This window comes from Myxine glutinosa, chromosome 4 (genome assembly GCF_964187855.1).
Source record: "Myxine glutinosa chromosome 4, kmMyxGlut1.1, whole genome shotgun sequence".
Classification (NCBI taxonomy): Eukaryota; Metazoa; Chordata; class Myxini; order Myxiniformes; family Myxinidae; genus Myxine; species Myxine glutinosa.
This window is the reverse complement of record NC_136264.1, coordinates 30,874,880-30,892,475: the sequence shown is the minus strand read 5'-3', so window position 1 is coordinate 30,892,475 and position 17,596 is coordinate 30,874,880. Positions and strand designations below refer to the sequence as shown.

General features: G+C 43.0%; 1 protein-coding gene across 1 annotated transcript in view; it reads left to right on the top strand.

The window, feature by feature from the left end:
* The window catches only part of LOC137425829 (protein dispatched homolog 3), a 348,370-nt gene that overhangs the window by 279,743 nt on the left and 51,031 nt on the right, over window positions 1-17,596 (top strand). Inside the window, exons 6-9 of the mRNA XM_078775594.1 lie at window positions 3,052-3,191; window positions 10,977-11,158; window positions 14,888-15,021; window positions 15,136-15,311. Coding sequence (XP_078631720.1) covers window positions 3,052-3,191; window positions 10,977-11,158; window positions 14,888-15,021; window positions 15,136-15,311 — 632 coding nt within the window. The remainder of the gene's footprint in view (window positions 1-3,051; window positions 3,192-10,976; window positions 11,159-14,887; window positions 15,022-15,135; window positions 15,312-17,596) is intronic.

Here is a 17,596-nt window from a genome sequence, read left to right as displayed (position 1 = left end):
GCCGACAGATCAGACGATAGCGCCGTTTCAACGGCAATATGTGACTGTCGTTAATCAAACCGTGTTGATGGCGCTGATTGGCTGACCTAAGCTGATCGCTGATTGGTCAGCTCACAAAATTTTGCAAATTCAGACCTAAAATGACACCATTTGCATTCTGGATGAGATTAAAATTGATAAAATTTACTTCTTGATTAATTCGGTGAATTCCGTCTCAACTTCGGATATTTCCAGCCGTGAAAAACTATCCCCTACGGCCGCGACATTTCTAAAAAATAATTCTTCGTCAATTTTAGAATATTTGATGCCGTTTTCGCCCTCCGAAACGCGTAATAAGCTTTTTAAAAATATTTTTTCAAATGCTGGAATCTCATTGGTTCCGGTGTTTGGTGACGATTTTCATTGAAGATAACCAGGGCCCGGGGAACGAGGTTGGTCTTAAAGTATTTTAATTACAAATTAGAGGTGCATAGGATTGTGAATCAAACAAAGACGGGTGAAACAAACTCCTATTGAACTTTTTCGCAATTTTTTTATGCATACTTCCGCATCCGGAAGATGGCGGCCTCCATTGAGTGATTTGGTTTTTGAAATATTTTTTCAAATGCTCGAATCTCATTGGTTCCGGTGTTTGGTGACGATTTTCGTTGAAGATAACCAGGCCCGTGCGGGCCGAGGTTGGTCTTAAAGTATTTTAATTACAAATTAGAGGTGCATAAGATTGTGAATCAAACAAAGACGGGTGAAACAAACCCCTATTGAACTTTTTTCAAATTGTTATGTATACTTCCGCATCCGCAAGATGGCGGCCTCCATTGAGCGATTTGGTGCGTCAAAGCTTCGAAATTCTCAAGCCAAGAGATCCAGCAAAATCTGGCTTTTCAACATAATACGTACGCGTTCATTGACAACACCGGCTTCGCCGGCTATTAACTTTCCCCAAATAAGTTATCTCTAACTTATTTGTTAAGTATATGGGTTTCAGGAGATTAATTATTAAGATTAATAATAATGGGTTTCAGAAGGTGGAACGGAGCCCTCCTAGGTCTCAAAGTATCCACCAAAGGTGTGTGTGTGTGTGTGTGTGTGTGTGTGTGTGTGTGTGTGTGTGTGTGTGTGTGTGTGTGTGTGTGTGTGTGTGTGTGTGTGTGTGTGTGTGAATAAAAGAGAGAGATAGAATTGTGAGGAACAGACATGATAAAACGAGGTGTGTGTGTGTGTGTGTGTGTGCGTGCGTCCAGGCCATAACGTTTTTACAATTTCGGCTTTTGTCAACAAATTTTGAATGAACATTGAGAATATGGAGAACATTAATTTAAAAATTACTTTTTTTTTTTTAGCTGTTATCTTCATCAAGTCTAGTTTGAGTACAAAGGGAACATGGACAGACCTTGCATTTTAAGATGATTTTTAGTTTGTATTTATAACCCTTTTGAATGAATGAATGAATGATCGTTTTAAGGCCATTTTTCCCTGCTAGAGCGGGGGTTAGCCTTGCGGGCCCCATGACAATCATGGTTCCCTGTTTGAGGCAATGTTTTTCATGGCCGGATGCCCTTCCTGACGCCAAATATTTATAACCCTTTTACATTTTCCAATTCTACTTAAAGGAAGTTAATGTCCTATTACACATGTTGTCATGGTCTTTGAGGTGCTGATTACTACAGGCATGAAATCACATGATACAACCTGTAGACAATTGTGTCTAAGAATCACATTTACACCTGCCATGTCAAACTTTGACCATTTTAATCGATGTCCTGAATATTTCACAATCCATCACAGCAACCTTCATAAAACATTATTGGTGCAAACAACAGTAATCTTTGTCCTCCCCCCGACCAGGTTGTAGTGGTTGTTGTTACCCTGCGCTCGTGAAGCGAAAAGCGTGGTTAAGCGGGTGGGTGCGTCTGTACGTTTGCGCTTGCATTTAAAAAATTCATTTTCTCTGCAAACATTGGTTCGATTGATACGAAATTTTACCATATGGGTGCCTCCACCTATATAATTTTTTATTCATAATTATGGCGTCATAGGTCACGTGGTATGGACACCATCTTGGAAAAACGTTGCACATCTATATCTCTGAAACCAGTCCATGCAAAAAATTGAAACATGGCTCATTGTCAAGTACTCCCCATGCGGAATAAGATATGTTAATGATCATGTCATCGGTGCCTTCATTATGACGTCATAATTCAACAAGTACATTTAGTCCGATCAGTTTGAAATTTCTTGAGCGTGATCTACGCAACAATTATGCTGGAGAATGTAATTTATGATGCCATCGGTCACGTGGTCTGGCAACCATATTGTATGAAAAAAGAAAACCGTTGAAAAACAGAAGTGTTGGCTAACACCAAGTTGGCTGCATGGGGTAAGTATTCTAGGAATACCATCTAGTTTTCTTATTGAACTGGGATTCAATTATGAATTCAGCCCACTAGTTGAATCATTACTGCGGGGAGCCGCTGTGCTGCTTTTGCAGTGCCCCTGTACATTCAGGCAGGAATTTGAAATTTGTTCATTGTTCCAACGATTGCTCGTCAATCAAGCAAGAAACACTGGAGGATCTTTGACATCCACCAACTAATGCTAACAAACGGGATGCCAAGTTTAACGTAAATCCGACTGATGACACACACACACATTGATGCCTCCATCACCCTGCATTTGAAATCATACAAGGGTTGAGATTCCAACCCAGGTAACACAGCTCAATGGCAAGTGCACATACCTTGCGGCCAGCCTATCCTACCAGTCTGACGCCACGACTCAATGTTCGCTATAATTATATCACATCTTGCTTTTTCTGCGAGCCTTCGATAAACAACTTCATATGTTGAATCGGGGTTTTTGAGAAAGCCAAATTGCGTACACTGGGATCGATTGCATTTTACAACCAACCTTGCAAAAAAATTAACGACTATAGCGACTGGCTTGCTGTTTAATTATCTCTCTGTAAGTGTGCACAATTATTTTTTCCTACCATAAGACTGTGATGTTAATGATAAGTCTTGCCCTTGATGTTATTATGTATGTAACCTCCAGGCCTCCTGCGAAATGTGTACATCAGTCAGTTTCTGGGAGAAAATATCGATGAGCCAGTGTATCGCTTCTCCTTGGACTCCATGGTGCCGTCACCCTGGCAGCAGTTACCTCCTGGCCGTGGTAATGTTCCTTACTTCAAGGTACAAATCTTACCCTCACCTTTACTTCTATTTTTTTGAATTGCAAACGAGATTCACCATATAAATCATACATCACTGGAGAATAAAACGCCAAATTTATTTTCATGTCCAGTGCAGAGGTTCACTATTAGAAGAGTTGTTGTTGTTGTTGTTGTTGTAGCCCCGGAGAATTCTCTTGAACAAGCCCGCAGCACGGAGACAGGTGATCAATCTCGCAGAAGCTGTCCAGAGATCCTCCACATCTAGGATGGTGTACCCCACCTTCACGAAATTGGGGCCACTACAGAGTTAGGGAAAGAGAAAGACAGAGAAAGACAGACAAACAGAGAGAAAGAGAGAGAGAAGCTGGTACATCACTGACGGCATTCCAAGAGAAAGCAGTGGTGGTTGAAGAGAAAACTGGCTCAGGCAGCGTTCAACTAAAAGCTCTGGTTGAAGAGAAAACCGGCTCAGGGAACATTCAACTTAAAACTCTGGTTGAAGAGAAAACCGGCTCAGGGAACATTCAACTTAAAGCTCTGGTTGAAGAGAAAACCGGCTCAGGGAACATTCAACTTAAAACTCTGGTTGAAGAAAAAACCGGCTCAAGGGAACATTCAACTTAAAGCTCTGGTTGAAGAGAAACCCGGCTCAGGGAACATTCAACGTAAACCTCTGGTTGAAGAAAAAACCGGCTCAAGGGAACATTCAACTTAAAGCTCTGGTTGAAGAGAAACCCGGCTCAGGGAACATTCAACTTAAAGCTCTGGTTGAAGAGAAAACCGGCTCATGGAACATTCAACTTAAAGCTATGGTTGAAGAGAAAACTGGCTCAGGGAAGGGAATGTTCAACGTAAAGCGCTGGTTGAAGAGAAAACCGGCTCATGGAACATTCAACTTAAAGCTCAGGTTGAAGAGAAAACCGGCTCAGGGAACATTCAACTTAAAGCTCTGGTTGAAGAGAAAACCGGCTCAGGGAACATTCAACTTAAAGCTCTGGTTGAAGAAAAAACCGGCCCAGGGAACAACGTTCAATTTAAAGCTCTGGTTGAAGAAAAAGCCGGCTCAAGGGAACATTCAACTTAAAGCTCTGGTTGAAGAGAAAACCGGCTCAGGGAATGTTCAACGTAAAGCTCTGGTTGAAGAAAAAACTGGCTCAAGGGAACATTCAACTTAAAGCTCTGGTTTAAGAGAAAACCGGCTCAGGGAATGTTCAACGTAAAGCTCTGGTTGAAGAGAAAACCGGCTCAGGGAACATTCAACTTAAAGCTCTGGTTGAAGAAAAAACCGGCTCAGGGAACAACGTTCAACTTAAAGCTCTGGTTGAAGAGAAAACCGGCTCAGGGAACATTCAACTTAAAGCTCTGGTTGAAGAAAAAACCGGCTCAGGGAATGTTCAACTTAAAGCTCTGGTTGAAGAAAAAACCGGCTCAGGGAATGTTCAACGTAAAGCTCGGGTTGAAGAGAAAACCGGCTCAGGGAACATTCAACTAAAAGCTCTGGTTGAAGAGAAAACCGGCTCAGGGAATGTTCAACGTAAAGCTCTGGTTGAAGAGAAAACCGGCTCAGGGAACATTCAACTAAAAGCTCTGGTTGAAGAGAAAACCGGCTCAGGGAATGTTCAACGTAAAGCTCTGGTTGAAGAGAAAACTGGCTCAGGGAACGTTCAACTAAAAGCTCTGGTTGAAGAGAAAACCGGCCCAGGGAATGTTAAACGTAAAGCTCTAGTTGAAGAGAAAACCGGCTCAGGGAATGTTCAACGTAGAGCTCTGGTTGAAGAGAAAACCGGCTCAGGGAATGTTAAACGTAAAGCTCTGGTTGAAGAGAAAACCGGCTCAGGGAATGTTCAACATAAAGCTCTGGTTGAAGAAAAAACCGGCTCAGGGAACGTTCAACGTAAAGCTCTGGTTGAAGAGAAAACCAACTCAGGGAACGTTCAACTTCAAGCTCTGGTTGAAGAGAAAACAGGCTCAGGGAACGTTCAACTTCAAGCTCTGGTTGAAGAGAAAACCGGCTCAGGAAATGTTCAACAAAAGCTCTGATTGAAGAGAAAACCGGCACAGGGAATGTTCAACTTAAAACTCTGGTTGAAGAGAAAACTGGCTAGGGGAACATTCAACGTAAACCTCTGGTTGAAGAGAAAACCAGCTTAAGGAATGTTCAACTTCAAGCTCTGGTTGAAGAGAAAACCGACTCAGGGAATGTTCAAAGTAAAGCTCTGGTTGTAGAGAAAACCAGCTCAGGGAATGTTCAATGTAAAGCTCTGGTTGAAGAGAAAACCAGCTCAGGGAACGTTCAAAATCTTGCTGGTGGAACTTGCTATCGAAGATAAGGGAACTCCAATTTATATTTTCTAGTAAATACCCGTTCCCTCTGGGAACATGCTCTTGCATTTCGCTCACATTTCAACTTCGTCTTCTTCAATCCTGGGAAGGACTGGGCTTTTAGAATAGGCTTCCTTATGATTAAACGGACATTAATTTGCTGAAATGCTGAAAGATGACTTGCTGAAAGGGATTGGGATCTATTTTTGTCCCTACAACAATTACCATCTTATTCCCCCATATGCATTCAGTAAGGTGCATTCAAAATTGATTATTAAAAAACGTGCAGGAAGAAGCTTTGGCCACATCTGATCCATGCTTCATTCTACTTTATTGCATTAAATTGACAGTCTTCGATAAGCCTCGACAAAAAACAAGTGGATGAGAGACCAAAAAAGATTCAAAACAATCATCTTAAAAACAATCAAACTTCACAAGTACAAGTGGGCAGGACACATCAGCTGAAGAGCAAACAGTCGTGGCCCTTGCACTTTTTTCAAATAATGCACCATTTCTTCCAGAAAATTGTTTAAATTTAAAAATATTTTAGTATCCACATATGTATTTATTTTATTTGCAGTGGAACACAACAAAAAAAGCTGAAAAAATTACTAAATCTTAGCTTATTCCACAAATAAATCATAAAATCCCAGACAATATTATTGGCACCTTCTAGAAGTTGTTACAAATAATTAGATTTCAAGCAGGTGATTCTCCTCTACTTTGGAATTGAACTCACCTGTAGTGAGTTGCAGGTGCCTGCAAACTAAAAGTCACTCATTCGACCAGTTTGAATAGAGAAAAGGAGTCATTCTGCTGTTTTGTGTCACTGTGTGTACCACAATGAGCATGGAGAAAAGAAAGAAAACCAGAGAATTGTCTGAGGACGTCAGACACAAGATTGTGACGAAGCATGGACAATCTCAAGGCTACAAGTCCATCTCCAAAGACCTTGATGTTTCTATGTCCACCATATGCAATGTTATCTGGAAGTTTAAGGCCCATGGCACTGCAGTCAACCTCCCTGGACATGGCCGCAAAAGAAAACTTGATCGAAGATTGCAGCGAAGGATTGTTCGAATGGTGAAGAAAGCACCTCGATCAACTGCCAAACAGATTCAAGCTGACCTTCAGACACAAGGTACGACAGTTTCAACTCCACCATCCATCGCCAACTCAATGAAAGGGGGGTCTATGGAGGACCCCACTGCTGAGAGAGAGACCAAAGAAAGCCTGACTGGAGTTTGCCAAAACACACCTGAACAAGCCAAAATCATTCTGGGAGAATGTCCTGTGGACAGATGACACCAAATTAGAGCTTTTCGGTAAAGGACATCATCTCTATGTTTACAGAAATCAAAATGAAGCCCTCAAAGAAAAGAACACCTTCCTTACAGTCAAACATGGAGGAGGTTCAGTGATGTTTTGGGGTTGCTGTGCTGCCTCTGGCACTGGGTGCCTTGACTGTGTGCATGGCATCATTAAATCAGGAAGTTACTTCAGCATTTTGGAGCGCAATGTTCAACCCAGTGTCAGAAAGCTGGGTCTCATGGGTCTTGCAGCAGGACAATGACCCCAAACACACTTCAAAAAGCACCCAGGAATGGTTCAAGACAAAACGCTGGACTGTTCTGTAGTGGCCAGCAATGAGTCCAGATCTAAATCCCATTGAACACCTGTGAGCAGATCTGAAAACAGCAGTTGGGAGAAGGCACCTTTCAAATCTGGGAGAACTGGAGCAGTTTGCACAAGAAGAGTGGGCCAAACTGCCAGTAGAGAGGTGTAGGAAGCTCATTCATGGCTATTGGAAGTGCTTGACTGCAGTTATTTTGTCCAAAGGCTGTGCTACCAAATATTAAGTCGAGGGTGTCAATAATTTTGTCAATGCCATTTCTTTTTATTTTCTGATTTAAAAGGATATATTAAGTTCTGAATCAAAAACAACGGTTCTGTAATATTAGCAGTGAAATATAGAATTGTGGAGACCAAATTCTTTTGTCAATTTCAACTTATTTTTTAGAGAAAATTGTGAGTTATTTGAAAAAAGTGCAAAGGTGCCAATATTTTTGGCCACGACTGTATAACAGATGGACGACAGCTGTGACTATACAGAGTGGCCACAAAGTCCCTATGCACGCAGTTAGACTTTAGTTAGAATTTATCTGTATGCTCCCCTCTGTTCACACAAATTTGAATTTTTCTCCATGTTCTTCTGGACATCTTCTTCCACGTTGAGGGTTTGGAGGTCATAAAAGCCTCCCCTGACAGCTGCTTTGAGGTCTTCAACTGTTGTTAGGCTGTGATGAGAAATTTCCTCTTTCACAATGCCCCAAAGCGAGTTGTCACATGTTGTTAAGTCCAGTCTTCGAGGAGGGCCACACTATCTAAGATCCACGTCCAATCCATTGTCCACTGAATTTGTCGTCGAGATATTCTCTAACTGATAGAGCATAATGTGCTGGTGCGCCATCTTGTTGCAGGACAGCTGTTGCCTCAAAACTTCTCTCATGCAGTTATGAAACGAACGACGTCTGAAGCATGCTCAAATAAGCAGTGTGATTGACACTTGTTTCGAAAAAATATGGCCCTATCAAGTGATCTTCTGAAATTGCTGCCCACATCATGACATGAGGAGGGTGCTGTTCAATTTACTCATAAAAATGAGGATTTTCTTTGCACCAAAATATACATTCTTGGATCGAATGCTGAGGTAAATAGCACACTCATCCGAAAAAAAATACAATTAGTCTTGATTTAGTGGTGGCAGAAGAGTCTTGCAAGCAACCTCACGAGTGGCCAAGTCTCTATCGGAAAGCTCATAAACATATCCAGGCTTAAATGGCTTCAATCCCAGATCCTTTTTCATTATTTTTTGGACTGTTGACTGTGGAATGCCTAACTCAGAAGATATTTTTCGAGATTATTTCAATAGTGATCTCAAGCAGGGCGCTTTAATAATGTCCACATGGCGTTGACGTGATGCTGGACGACCAGAACGTTTTAAATCAAGGACACTCCCTGTTGAAAAAGCCTTCTTCTCCCATTCCCGCATCGTGCTGCACGTCCGAGCTGGCTTATCGAACCTCTGCGAAAATCTTGTCCTTATGTCTTCAAAACTTGCTCTTTCTCGCGCGCGGTCGTGAACCCAAACACAAGTAATCAGTCTCTTGTCTATTATGTACTCACTGGTGTCTGCCATGCTGAAGCCTTACCTGGAAAACAAAGAAAACAAAAAAGTAACAGAGGACACATTATTATGCTTAGGGACTTTGTAGCCACTCTAGTTACACCAATGAAGGGTAGCAGCCGTCGAGGAAGAGAATTGCCCAAACAGTGCAGAGATCAGTTTCACAAACACTGTGGGACAGTAATTTGGAATGAGAAGACTTGGGATCGGAATATTTGGTGTGCCGAGGCTTTCGTCCATCTTTGGGCTGACAACGGCTGCACTGATGGTGATTATGATGATGAGGCTTTTGGCGTCTCAATAATCTACTTTTTTCTTTTTTTTGCAGCCTCAATTATTTCCATAAGTGAATTAAAAAACAAAGTTTATCGATTGATATCTGTAGCATGTTGTCTCTGCAAGATTTATTTTACTTCCATCTAATTTAGAAAAGAAAACAAGTCATTCTAAAATTTTAACACCAAAGCAAAGCGCGTGATCCTTGATTGTTTTTTGTCCGGAACATTTCCGATTCCGATTCCGATTTTCGAATTTCCGATTTCATTTCTGGGGAGGGGGGGGGGGGGGGTGATTTATTTGGTTGAGGAAAGGCTTACAACCATGAAGGGATAAACTGCAGAAAAATGATTTACTTTCTCGCCATCAAATGCTATATCCGAGAACATTGTCACTCTCATATCTTTCCTACTGTGCAGCCCCTCTTGCCACTTCATTATCTTCTCCTTTCTTCGTTCCCTGGTTCTGTCGGAGTTACTGCTTTTTCCAAATGTTGCACTAATGTGCCCTCTACCACATGCAATTAATGTTCCACTCCCCCAGACAGTTTGCTTGCCCCTCTATCAGCCTCATTATATGCATTTTGTTTCTCTGGTTACCCTCCATCATAGTCTGCCTCGCTCTCTTTATTTTTATTTTTTATATTTTTTTGTATACAAGATCGAGGCTCGTGTAAGAGCAAACATTAATGTCACAAAAATATAAACAGACACATAAAACATATAATAAAAGGAGCGGGAGACGAGATGGGGAGACAGAGAGAGGGAAGCACACAAGCACAACAACGGTAGAGAACAGGGACATCGGGAGATCTGTGGGAGGGGGAGGGTTTGGGGGGATGGGGCATAGCAAGGGGGTGGGGGGGGGGTGGGAGAGGTATAAAACACGGACCCAGCTAGAATTTCCAGGAAAGAAGTCGGTATTTCAAAAAAGTGGATCTGGGGTGAATTAGCGGGGGTAGAAAAGATCAAAGTTTTGGATGGGAGAAGATAAGAGATGGTGGTGAACAGATGTTTTAAAGACCTGGAGGGAGGAGTGGGATTGAAGGGAGTGAGGGAGTTTGTTCCAGAGGCGGGAGAAAAGGGGAATGAAAGAGTGAAGGTGAGCAGAGAGCCTAGATTTTGGCAGTTTAACCATCAGAGGGTTGCTGGCAGATCTTGTGCGACCTGTAGGAATATTTGGGGGACAGAGCACAGAGAGAGCTGGGGGTGCAAGGCCGGAGAGGACTCGGTAGAAGACGGAAAGATCACCAACCTGCCTGCGGTGAGTGAGTGAAAGGCCCGTGGAGTTAGCTTCATCGCGGGAGATTCCAATGATTCTGAACGCTTTGGTTTCAACAGCGTGAAGCCGAGCTAGGTGTGAGGCAGGAGCACGGGCCCAGAGGGGAGAACAGTATTCCATTGATCTGCGGATGAAAGCCTTGTATGTGGTGAGGAGCTCAGGTGTGACAAGGAAGGACTTCCCATGCCGGAGGATGTCCTGTTGGCTACTGGCTTTGGAGGCCACCTTTGAAATGTGGTTTTCCCAAGAAAGATCAAGGCTAATCATAAGACCCAGGAGTTTGAGTGACTGAATTTCCAAACCATCCCATCTATACTTTCTTAACAACCAAGAGGAGTGTTAATAAAGCAGTCGGGGTCGGGGGGGGGGGGGGAGGGGGGAGAGGGGGTGGAGTAGAAGTGAGTAGAAGCAGCACGTTCAAAGTGTAATGACCAGGCCTGAATCCAAATTGATGATCTGAGATGAGGCTGATGGAGAAAATGAAAGATTGCATATCACCTGCGTCCTGCGATGATGGATTGCATGACCTTGCTGATGATCGGAATTAAGCCGATAGGTCTTTAGTTAAGGGGATCACCTTTTGCACCTTTTTATGTAATGCAGTGATATTTTATTTTTTACTTAATGAAATATTTTACGTAATGTTCCAATCTGTCGTATTCATACATACAAAATTCTCACCAACTTACTTAGTGCTTCTTTTCTCCCCTTTTGTATGCCTTGTGCATTCAAAACCAGGCATTCTCTCGTCCCTGGGGTAACTTCAGCGAGCGCCTCACTGTGTGTGCTTCTCGGCTGGGTCTTCCTACTGGTGGTTGCCCAGCCAAGTTCCTACTCACAGATTTTTCATGTGATGGCCGCCGAGGCTGGTCTTTCAACTTCAGCTTCTTTGTTGCCCTCAAGCCTCAGCTCAGTTCCAGGTAAGGACAATTTCCCAGTGATCAGCTCAATGCCAATCTCCTCTAAGGTCTTTGCAGCTCCTTGGTAAATATTCTCCCAACCTGGTTTCAGGTCAATCTCCTGAAGCAGTTTTTAGCACAATCGGGATTCTCTCGGCTTGGCTCCAAATGAATCTCTTTCCAGAAAACAGAAAACACACGTCCTGGAAACCAGTCATTGTTATCCCATTCTAACTCCAGGTCGATCTTCACCCAGCTCGGATGCACTACCGATCAGGCCACACTTTCATCCAATTTCTAGACCCCACTCCTATACTCTTAGATTTTTGTATTATTTTCTTAATCATGTTACTATTTATTATTTCGTATGTAGCCTGTGGTAGCTGGTTGCATCATTGCTGGGAGCGTAGTTGTGCCACTGATGCAGTTCCCCCTGTTTCCAGTAAACTGTACTCAGTTTGCCGACCCCGGAAGGATGACAGGTTGATTCAACCCACCTGGTGTTATGTAACAGCACAACAGGGGCTCAAACCCAAGACCCTAAGATCTTAAGGTAGCCACCTTAACCGTTAAGCCAACACCAGGCTTATTATTCACAAGCAAATGTACCTGGCATTGCCGGGCAACGCCAGGTCCCTCCTCCCACCCCTTGCCCTCATTCCTCCCGCCCCTTGCCGGGCAACTCATTCTTCTCCCTCCTCCCTCCAGACTCCCACCCCTTGCCCTCCCTCCTCCCACTTTTCCCCTCCCTCATCCCACCCATTTCCATGCTTCTTCCAAACCTAACCTCCTCCACCCTCTGGACTACCATCCCACCCCTATCTCTCCCTCCTCTTTCCCTCCTCCCCCCCCCCTCCCCTGGCTCCGGACTCCCACCCCTTCCCGGACTCCCACAGGTGGTGGCCTGTGTGTTTCTAAGTTGTGAATTGTGAGAAAATGACAGTTTAAAACCCCTAGTAAGGTGTATCGTGCAAAAAATGAGATCCTATAAAGTTTCGTCATGATTAACCTTGGGAGCTCAGAGGAGTTGGGTCACAAACAAGCAAACAACGTCTCATTTGCTTTTATATAGAAGATAACATCGCTCCAAGCTCCTAATGAAAGGAAATAACATGTTAAATGAAAGTAGATCACACTAAAAGATGAAGCCATGCAATCTCGTGTAAAAAAATATTATCGATTTAAATTTAGTGAATATGGCCTCTCATACCTGACCCGAAAAAGGGCTGTATCTCTGAAAAAAGGACCTCTGTAGACTATATTGCCATGGCTTGCAAACAGACAAATTTCGAAAAATGGCACTCAGATTTGAGCATGTTCATTACAAATATTTAAGCAAAAAGTCAAAGAAAACAAATGGAAAGGGAAGAGAATGGTGAAACAGGGGTGCCTTCCATTACCAAACAGCTTATAGAGCGCTCGCCAAGTGGCTTAAGCACTCAAGGAAGCACTCCAACGAAACAGTTGATTAGGAACCGCTGGCTTGGCAAGCGATTAGCAATACGTAGGTATGAAGATCAGGCATTTGATGATGAGTGCTTTATCGTACAAAAACAGTTGTGGCCTTTTCCAAGACCAGGTAGTTTTGAGCAGGCCAAAACAAAATGGCGGCTTAAGACTCCTGCGAGGGGAAAGCGGGCCTGCTTTTGGCCTTACAAGGGTAAGCCTGTTTTTGTTTTTTTATGATGAGCACCCCGTTAATTAACTTCAAAAGGGGTGTTTAAATTTACCCAAAAACCCAGTTTTCACTCATGCACTCCCTCGGAGCTCCCTTAGGATGCATAAAAAGTTTTGGGCCGCCACGTTTCATGATTTTGGAGTTATGGAGGAGACACACAGACGCATGCACACAGCCACACACATTGGAGGCACAGGAAAAAAATACAGAAAAAAACTTTTTGATAATGAAGATTGAAGACGTTTTGATGAAGTGATAATGCTTTTGGAGAGCATGATGCAAAATGACAATGAAATAATGATCCTTCATTTCTAACAGTAGAGAGAAGTACAGGCATGACCCAAAGCGAATTCAAAGGGCTGAAGTGAAAGAAATCCGAGGAACTGCTGAGGAATTTCATAATAAAGTGCTTCTAATTTGTCATGGGGATTCTCCAAATGAATATAATAGCTGCAAAGCATTTCTGTTGTATAACATTAGAGAAACCCTGGTGAGATCAGGGATAGATTGCTTAGTTTCAGTGTCGCACACAAAGCTAAATGCACATCTCGGAGCATTCTGGGTCAACAGGCCAAGGCAGAGCTACTTGGTGTATACATTTTGGCGCATATGACCAATACCTGTTCCTGTGTGTCGGGGCCCCAGTGGCGGATTAACGCACGGGCACACCGGGCACGTGCCCCGATTGTGGTCCACAATGTTTCGAGATGTGACCGAGGGTGGTTTTTCACTTTACCCACAAAACATATCACCTTGTGAGTGGTGATAAACACATCGTTTACTTTTTGTATCCCACTGATAGGTCAGATCAGGATTCGGACCTGAACCAAAATGGAATCGGCTTGTTCTTACCACCTACCGAACTCGCCACCAAGTTTTGTCATGTCATCCACATTTTTTTGAGATATCATGCGACATATTTTGTTTTTTTCCCTATCAATGGTGAAGAATCACTTAAAAATCTATCGGATCCAGATCCGGATTCAAATATTCACCAAAATCGAAATACTTCTTCCTTGTCACACACCCAACCTGCCCACCAAGTTTTGTCCGAATCCCTCCACAAAATTTTGAGATATTTTGTTCACAGTCAATCAAACAAACAAACAAGAAGACGTTACGCAGAGCACGATACTTGCAAAATCCACCCCTCCCCAACATAAAAAGTTGCCATGGATACATCAAATTGTCCATTTCATTAACATTATAATTGACAATCTTAATCAAAGATTGATTCTTCGTTGGAAGTATCATGCTCTGTGTGGGGATCAGCTCTCTACAAAATATGAGGTCCAAAGTACAAACTCCATTGACCCACTAGGGTCAATCGGATGAAAATTGATTATTTTTCAGATGAAAATTGATTATTTTAGAAGTTTGACCTAGAGTTGACATTTGACCTTTTGACCTCAAAAATAGTTGATTTCCCAATTCAGTGACCCAATCTACAAATGATGTTCAACTTTCACAGCAATCAGATGAAAAATGACAATTTTAGGGATTTGAACTCAAGATGACCTTTGACCTCAAAATCAATAGGCTTCTCAGTTGTGACTACCTCTACGACTTGGCAAAGTTTCACGACAATCGGTTTCGAATTGTGACCTGTAGACGATTGACATACAAACAGGCAAACAAAAAATCTGTCGTGCATATCACGATACTTGTGAAATCCCTAAATTAAGTTGTTGACCTTTGGCCTATGTTGACCTTAAAAATAATTGGTGGTTGAATTCAGTGACCTGACATGCAAATCCCCTCAAATTTCAAGTCAATCGGATGAAAATTGAGGATTTTAGAAATTCAACAAAATTGTTAACTTTTGACCTCAAAATCAATAGGCTTCTTCCTTATGGCCAACTCGACCATTTGATGAAGTTTCGTAAAAATCGGTTTAAAATTGTGACCTTTAGGCATTGACATACAAACAGGCAAATAGACCAAACTGACAAACAGACAGAATAATGCACAAGATTTCGTGTATTCGTGTTTTTGGGGAATTTTTTGCGTCTAAATATTTATTTGTGCCCAGGGCCCCAAAAAATGTTAATCTGCCTCTGTCGGGCCCGCAGGCGATTGTTTTTTGCACAGACGAGAAGATTTCCTTTTAACAGCCGTGTGTGCCTCGGGCCCCAAGGCTGCATGGTGGCTCCCACCGCTAAAGGACCCAACCGCCAGGCCTTCTACGTGCCATATGCTGCTGGAGGTGTGAGGCTCGAAAAGCGGTTTAGCAAACATTACGCTCGTGATGTCATTTCAGCCATTCCCATTCAGGAGCTAACTATTTTTTACTATTCTCTCATCCCATGTTCCACCCCAGCTGCCCCACGTCCACCCCTTTCCCTCCGTGGCTATAACCCCTGCTCGGATGGGCCGGGCTGTGGCCCGCCTGCTTCCCGCCCTCTTGTAGATTCCGGTGCCATCGTCTTCCTTGTCTTTGGTATCCTCAGCTTGAACCAAAGTTCCACGCATGAAAACCACGTCATTGGAAATAACGTGAGGATTGGGAGGTGGATTAGCTCTTGTGTAAATGTGTTTAATGGTTGTGCTAAAAGGAGAAATGAAAATAGTTTTGTGGAGGAGAGTGGTGAGATAAGGGACAGATTGATAAGGGACAGATTGACAAGGGACAGATTGATAAGGGACAGATTTATAAGGGACAGATTGATAAGGGACAGATTGATAAGGGACAGATTGATTAAGGGACAGATTGATAAGGGACAGATTGATAAGGGACAGATTGATAAGGGACAGATTGATAAGGGACAGATTGATAAGGGACAGATTGATAAGATACAGCACCTCGGATTTCTCCGGACGCATTGTGTTTTCAGGTTGTCCTTCCATCTGTACGTGTACGCGTAACCGATGCTCTTGACTGCAATAACCTATTAACCGCTGAAGGGAATTTGACCAAACTTGGTTAAGTTGTTGTTGTTCTCCTCCTTTTCCCTTTATAAGAGGTGAGGTCCGATGACACCCAGCTCCTGCCCTACATTGACCACGATACTCCTCCATGATACCCTCTGTCCTCAGCCAATTCTCTCCACTCTCCAACCGCTCCCACCTTACTGATATCCCTCCTCACACAATGCTTCCTTCTCAACCATGATCTACCTCTTGTCCTTCTACCTTGTTTCCTCAACCTATCCACTCTCTTTGCCATTCTCTCTTCCCCCATCCGCACCAAGTGTCCAGTCCATCTCAGTCGGCGTTTCTCCAATCTCCACGTCGAGCTCATCTGCACACCAATCTCCTACCTTAGTTTATCCATTCTCCTTCTATCCACCCTCTTCACTTCCACAATCCCCTCTGACCCAGTACCTCTCGCAAACCTGCAGCCTCTGTTGTACGCATGTAATATGATGCAAGGATGACATGATTAGATTTGGGGTTTAAAAGGTCAAAGGTTTGTGGTCATGTGACCTTTAATTGAAAATATTTGTTACCGCAATAACGACAGAAGGCATTTCAACCAAACTCGGTACAAGTATGGACTGCGATACAAAGATGAACTCACTTATGTTTGGGTTCAACAGGTCAAACGTCATGTGCCCTTTGAAAATCATTTGGCGCATCGTATCTTGAGTTAAAAGTATGTGATGTTTTCTCTCTTCCACTTATCTCGCTTTCCTCTCTCATGTGACCTCTAATTACTTCTGCCACCGGAGGTGGATGGAGGTCATGTGTTCACCTCTGTCTGTCTGTCTATCAACACGATCTCTCAAAAAGTTGTGTACAGATTCGGTCCAAATGTGTTGGAGAGGTTGGGTATGTGACACGGACGAAATTATTAGATTTTGGTGAAGATCCGGATCTGGATCCGAGAATCTTTTTAAGTGATTCTTCACCATTGGGAGATACGGCAAAAACCGATATATAGCAGGATATCTCAAAAAGTTGTGGACGGATTCGGCCGAAATTTGGTGGGCATGTTGGGTGTGCAACGAGGACGAATCGATTATATTTTGGCAAGGACCTGGATCCGGATCCGCAAACTACAATTTTTAAGTGATTCTTCACCAAAAAGAAATACGCCAACACCGTCAAATCTCGATATCTCAAAATGTTATGGACAGATTTGGCCGAAACTTGGTGGACATGTTGGGTGTGCGATAAGGAAGACTCCATTCAACTTTGGTGAAGATTCGAATCCGGATCGGGCGTATCAGTGGATACAAAATGTAAACTGTTCGGCCTGGCGGGGGTATGCTCTCCACCAAGTATCGTTCCAGTTTACTCTTTTAATTATTTTCTCAAGTGTTAACTAATATCTCACGAGGTCAAATTTGAGTTTTGTTATCACACTGAAAACTGAGTCGAATTTAAAGATTTGAAAACTCAACCCAGATCAGAACATACATAGTAAATGAGCGTACAGAATTAATGAACGAGAAAAGGCAAATGCACTGAAACATGGAACCCAGAAGTTCCGTTCACCGAAACGCAATTTTTGTTTTTAAATAAGATATACGGCTCGTAATGGAGCTGCCACTCACATATCTTACACACATGGATATACAAATGTCATGTATGCAGTGCAAATGTTCACCGTTGTATCCCTACACCGGGACCGGGTTGTATCCCTACGCCAGAGCTCGGATGGCGCTGCTGTGAATCGGGCCTTGAACGGCAGAGTGAATAAACGCATACGACAATTGATCGTAGTTTGTCGAGATACTTTACATGGCGACGAGGATGGGATCTAGACCATGACATCTTTCGGCCATATCAATGAATTCGACCCTCATGAGGGGGATTTTGACACGTATTCTGAGCGG